Source organism: Puma concolor, chromosome B2 (genome assembly GCF_028749965.1).
Source record: "Puma concolor isolate L17-30 chromosome B2, mPumCon1.1.hap2, whole genome shotgun sequence".
Taxonomy (NCBI): domain Eukaryota; kingdom Metazoa; phylum Chordata; class Mammalia; order Carnivora; family Felidae; genus Puma; species Puma concolor.
Genome location: NC_141671.1, coordinates 77,212,658 through 77,218,657, shown reverse-complemented (window position 1 = coordinate 77,218,657; position 6,000 = coordinate 77,212,658). Strand labels below are relative to the sequence as shown.

At 42.2% G+C, this 6,000-nt stretch overlaps 1 protein-coding gene across 4 annotated transcripts in view; it reads left to right on the top strand.

Moving 5' to 3' along the window:
- Nucleotides 1-1,880: 1,880 nt before the first annotated feature.
- CEP162 (centrosomal protein 162) overlaps nt 1,881-6,000 on the top strand; it is a 120,037-nt gene continuing 115,917 nt past the window's right edge. For 3 of the 4 annotated variants that reach the window (XM_086707347.1, XM_086707345.1, XM_025925665.2), the window contains exons 1-2: nt 1,882-2,152; nt 3,197-3,312. In XM_086707347.1, the coding sequence (XP_086563473.1) occupies nt 3,256-3,312 (57 nt within the window). In that variant the 5' untranslated portion in view covers nt 1,882-2,152; nt 3,197-3,255. Of the gene's footprint in view, nt 2,153-3,196; nt 3,313-6,000 lie in introns of all 4 variants that reach the window. The other variant, XM_086707346.1, reaches the window with a different exon arrangement.

The following is a 6,000-nucleotide window of genomic DNA, read 5'->3' as shown; positions in this document are numbered from 1 at the left end:
CTCTATCCATTCCAACCCTCTCCAAATATAGAGACAACTATGAATTAGTTAAGAGATTTCAGTTTTAAACTATACTGGCTAGTTTTAATATCTAGAAATTACTATAAAGTTATGGAATCTAAAATTTGTCTAAGGCAGTAAGAAAAGGGATAGGGATAGAGGTATTCAACACAGCACTGTTTTAAAAGAGTGATCATTAAAAATAAAATAACTTCGGGGCGCCTGGGTGGCGCAGTCGGTTAAGCGTCCGACTTCAACCAGGTCACGATCTCGCGGTCCGTGAGTTTGAGCCCCGCGTCAGGCTCTGGGCTGATGGCTCGGAGCCTGGAGCCTGTTTCCGATTCTGTGTCTCCCTCTCTCTCTGCCCCTCCCCTGTTCATGCTCTGTCTCTCTCTGTCCCAAAAATAAATAAAAACGTTGAAAAAAAAAATTAAAAAAAAAATAATAAAATAACTTCAGGTTTATACTCCAAAAAGTTGAGATGTCTTGGAGAACTGGATATAGTCAAACCTGTTGGGTGATTTTCTTGAGCTATATTCAATGGCTCCAGAGCAGGTGTTTCTTTGGATAGGCATGCTCTAAGTGCTCTGAGGCAAAGTAGTTGAAAGTATTTGCAAAAGGCCTTTGGAAGGATGATAGAATGGAAGCTGGATAAGAAAGGAAGTGAAAACAAGTCTTGAATTCTGGTTAGGCATTATTACTTTGAGCAGGTCTTTTAACCTGTCTGCTTCAATTTTCTCGTCTATAAAATGAGGATAATAACTTCATAGTGACCTTGTGCATGTTTTTAAATGGATTCCTTCAGACTGAATACTGCCTCTTTTCACCAACCCTTGCTACCTTCTACTTACCCCTCTGATCGTCTAGGTTTCATTTTAAACTTCATTTCCTCTAGAAAGCCTTGTCGAACCTTCCAGGGGGTGAGGAGACCTTTAACATCTTCTAACTGCACCCTATGTCTATCATTGCTGTTGTCATACAGAATTGGAATTGTCTGATCACTTGTCTATCAGTTCCATTAGACCAAAGACTCTATTAGGGTAGGGACTATGATCATTTGTTCATTTAGTACATATTAGAAATAAAAATATAAGCTAAATTGAATTGACTTGGAGAGTATAACGATTAAGTGAAATAATGCTCGTACAGTTCCTATCAACCTACATGTTCAATAAATAGTAGCTTTAAAAAATCTCTATTATTATTCAAATCTTTATCTGAGGGCACAGCTCCTGGCATGTATACATTTGTATCACAATAAACACTTGCTGAATGAAAAGTTTAGACTGGTGATAATGACATCCTTAGCCTATGTCTGCCAGTGGCAATCCTTTCAACTGTTGTTGATTTTACTTTCAGGATCCCAAACGGTCCTCTGAAACTCCAACTTGTGCGTGTACGTGTGTGTGTGTGTTTTAGGGCAAGAACGGGGGGGGGGGGGGGGGGGGAGGGGTTTAAAATCCAAGACAGTAATTGTAAGAGGCCACTATAGAGTGGGAATAAGGGAGGGGCAGAGGGACACCAGAGAGGCTCGGGAACCAGTAGCGGGTTGGGGCGTGTATGCGTATTTTCAATTTCTTGCCCACTAGATGGTGGAACAGAGCCCCTAACCTGATAACAGTATGCTTTCTCACAGATCTGAGTTTCTCTTACAATGCCCACTCAGCGGTTTGCACGTGGAAGAATCCAATAAATTGTTATTATGTTTTTCAAAACTTCCGCTTGGAAAACAGAGCCGAAACCACAAGGGCGGGAAGGTTAGGAAGAATCGAGACTTGCGGAAATACAGGACTAGGGGAGCTAAACTACATTTCCCAGGAAGCCACGGGCTGGGCCTACAACACCCAGCATGCCAGTGTTCCGGCTCTCGTGACCTGCTCGTGCCGTCCACTTTCCCAAGGAGCGCAGCAAATCTGTGCATTCTCTGTTGGTGCGGCAACGACGGCTCTTACGTCCGGATTATCCTGAGCCGCAGCAATTCCTACTTTCGCTCGTAGAGCAAAAAAGACACTAACCTCTATTCCGTGGAGCCCACAAGCCACGTGACCAGCTCGGGTCATGTGACTCCAGAGCCAGGCGGCAGAAGTGTGTTACCCTGGTAACTGTTGAGCCCCGCAGACCTTCCGGGAAAGCGCGGAATTCAGAGACCGAGGTAGGTGAGGCATAGACACTTGTTTCCCACTCGGTTGACTCTGACCGAGACTGTCCTCAGACCCCCTTCCCAGGGCTTTAGTTTCCCAGGTCACTCCCCTCCTCCGCCCACACTCTACTTCAAGTGCGTCTTTGTCTTCTCGCCACTCTGGAACCCGCGCTTCCTGGAGCAGGGCCCCACCGAACGGAGCCCGTTTGAGAGGATCCGTCTCCGACCGAGATCTTGGGGCTAAGACCTTAACCGCACACATCCTCAACTGATCAGAAATGCTAATGAGTCAGGGAGGTGTCATTCTGCAGATTGGGCAAAATATTGTCCAGGGTGTTCACACACAGAACCCCCCTCCACCGCTTCTGGAAAATGAAGCTGCGGTTTGAGCAGCCTCAAGAAGGCCCCGAAACTGGGACAGATTTGAAAGTTGGTTGGGTTCATTAGAGGGACAGAGAGAGCTTTGCTCCACGAGTCACTATTGTATAGTTTTGTTGGCCTTCCCACGCTCCAAAAGAAACGTAATATGTTCTAATTTGGATACTTCATTAACTTTATCTTAGGTAGATTTGAACCGTAATGAATTGCATTTTGTCTGTATCTGGAAACAGTCTGTCTTGCAAAACTATTACTAGGGACTGATAACTAGCTGAATGACAAGGCAGCACGTACTGTCCTGTGCTTTGCAAAAAAGAAACGGTCTTTTGAATTTGCTCATTTATACTAAATTTTTGAAAGATTCCTTGAGAGGACCTGCTTTGTTTCAGGAATGTTATGTAACACACACACCATAGAGTTAGGAAATATTGTGGTCACCCTTTAACACTTGGATGTTAACAATGAAAATGTAATCTTGGACCCTGAATACAAAGCAAACTGTGAAAGCTGCTTTTCCAAAGCAGTTTTATTCATGAATTTGGAATCTTTTGTCCAGGTTATTGGTCAATAACTGTGCATATATGCTAAATCGTAAGAGAAATGTCTGAGGTTTAAGTTTGGTTGTTCTTATGATGTGTTGTGAATTTCCTCAAAGAATATTTATCTCTTGTTATTTAGTGTTTCCAGTGTTGTAAATACTTTGGAATGTTTACTTTGGGAAGTGAAAATTATTGATTATGGCTCACTATTCCAAAGAAGAGCTGGATGAAGAGTTTGAAAAGTTCATGAAAGAGGTAAGTTTATCATTTTAAAAGCTGTATTGTAAATTTGTGTCACAAGAAATTCATCCTTCAATTCTTTCTCCTCTACTATGCAGTTTGACCACGTTGAAAATAAAACAGCCAAGTTATTTTACCAGCAAAATGGATTTATTTTTTAATGGCAGAGGAACTGCATTTCAGACCTTGCAGGCTATGGCAAAACTATAGGCAAGTCCTGAGATCAAAGGAGAAGAACTAGTACCTTTATAGAGAAAATGAGGAGAAAGGTGGGAGAGGATGCTTTGAATGAAAGTCCATTGGAGGAAAAAAGTAGTCACTGTATTTTCTTGTTGGCTGATCTAATTGCTAGGCCTGGAGAAATTCATTATTCCCCCTGTTGGAAAATGCAAGGTACATTTCTTCCTTTTGGGGTCTGAAATTGATGAGTTGATAGGGCATGAGAGCTCCCCCTTCTGGCCTCCTGACTTTTTAAAATGTAGTTTCCTTTATTTAGTTTCATATTTTTCCCTTTGGATCCAGATCTTTCCTCAAAAGCATCACTGACCAAGAAATACGTCATCTGTGCCTCTCCGTGCCAGGAAGGACCTTTTCTGGGTGTCACGTCCCACCAGAGAGAAAGCATATGGCAGTTAGAACCCATTTAAGACCATATCTGAATAACAAGCTTAGGAAGGAAAACTCTCAGGCATTTCCTATCCAAAGTCTATATCTATATCTGTATCTTGTTGAGGTCATACATGTTGGAGATCATCTTGAAGTGTTGAGCTAGCATCACCTTATTGGGTACATGGTTTCTATAAAAGTTTGACGACCAACACGTGCAAAACTTAAAAATTACTATACAAAACGTAACTAAAAGAAACATGACAATTCCAAATTGTGTACTGGTTCTGAACCATGACCCTAGGCCTGAAGGTAGCCAGCTAAATAAAAGATCTTTGAGAATCATGTGAAATTTGTTGTAGTTAATGTGCTTATTCCCTAATTTTGTGCAATTGGGTTTCTGCTTTTCCAGAGTAGTTTATCCATGTGCAGTAGGTGGTGTCTGTCACACAGACGCATCCTTACTCAGCAGAGTAATGCGAACTCTGTGATTGTCTAAAACTACTTTAGCCAGTGAGTTGAATGATCATTGTTGGGCTGCTTCTGCTTTGGCTATAGAACTGACCAGATCTCCTAATTTAAGGAGAGATTTCTAATTGTGTCTTTTAGTACTTGCTCTACTGAAGGGAGAAAGGCTCTCTCTATGGAGGCAAACCTGGAGTTGTGTATGCCTCTTGGAAGTTCTCATTCAAGGTTGCCATGAAGGTTTAGTGAGGTGGACCAGTGGGAAGCTGCTAGTTATGAAGCAAAAGCAGAACAGTGAATATAGCAAGAGCACATTGTCCTTTTATCCTTCAGCTGTCAAGGCGATGAATTGCTCAAGCATCGGGGCCATTACCAAAACCTCCATGTATAGAAGAATAGCCAGGAGCTGCACATGGGGCTCCCTCAGAAGAATTAGCATTTGTGGACCCATTTGTGGGTATAAAGGCATTAGCATTATTCAACCAAGACTCAATGCTATCACATACTAAAAGTCTTCCTAAATATATAGGTATGACAGCCAGCTTACAAATGGTCCTACTTTGGCTCTTTTACAATGTGTTTTATATATGTATTCAAGGGATTTCATTTCTCCTACCCAGGGTTGGGTTAAATTGAGGCAGGGAACAAGTATGTGTGGATTTAATATTCTAACCTATAAAAGGGACCTGGGCAACAGTTTAGGCATGAGTGGCAATTGGGATTCCAGTGAAATTGCTTTTAGGGTGAACTAAGGTATCCCTGTTTCTATGGACTCAATCGAGGTTTCTGGTGACAAATCCAACAACCAGTTATTGGAAAATGTGAATAAGAGCAATATCTGTCCATGGAAGAGGGATAAATAGAGTAAGAAATAACAGCGAGAAAAGGTATGCAAGCCTGCTTCAGTCATGTCGGTAAGGTCGTCTTTATCAGATGTCTGCTTTAATTCTTGGAAACTTTACTTGCAGGTCACCAATTGGTATGCAGGTCCAGCCTGGATTTAGTGCTGTCTTTAGATGTGACATGTGAATCAGGAGTCTATTTCTTGAAAGTTGGTGGCACAAGGGTTGGTTAACAGTACCTGATAGGGCCCCTCCAGTGAGGTTGAAGAGAGAACTTTTTGATGTGTCTTGCAGTAGACAAAATCTCTGGGTTGTGAGTCGTGGTGCTTAAGGCTTTGTCTCCCGGGAGTAAGCCATGAGGACAGTTTTACTAAAGCATGATTATTCTCAACAGAAGGAATCAGGCCTTTACAATATTGGAGTATATCTCCTTTTATCAGCTGTGGATCAGACGAGGCAGGAGCCAGGTGCATCAGGTGCTCCATGACTGTCTTAAAGGGTCAGAGTTAATGAGTTACAAAGGGGATGGATCACAGATTTAGAAAGACCCAATCACAGTGCTTTTGGCCAAGTTAGTTGAAGGGTTTCCACAAATTTTGCTAGTTGAGTCTTAATGGTGCTGTTAGTGCATTGCACTAGCCCAGAGGATTGAAGGCTGTGAGCATAGATAGTGCTCTAGAACCGGCCAAACAGCACAGACCTATTGACAAACTTGACCAGTGAAGTAAATGCCTTGATAACTTTGAAGCTTGAGAAGTCCTCCTTAGGTAGGAATACTCTTTTCTAATAG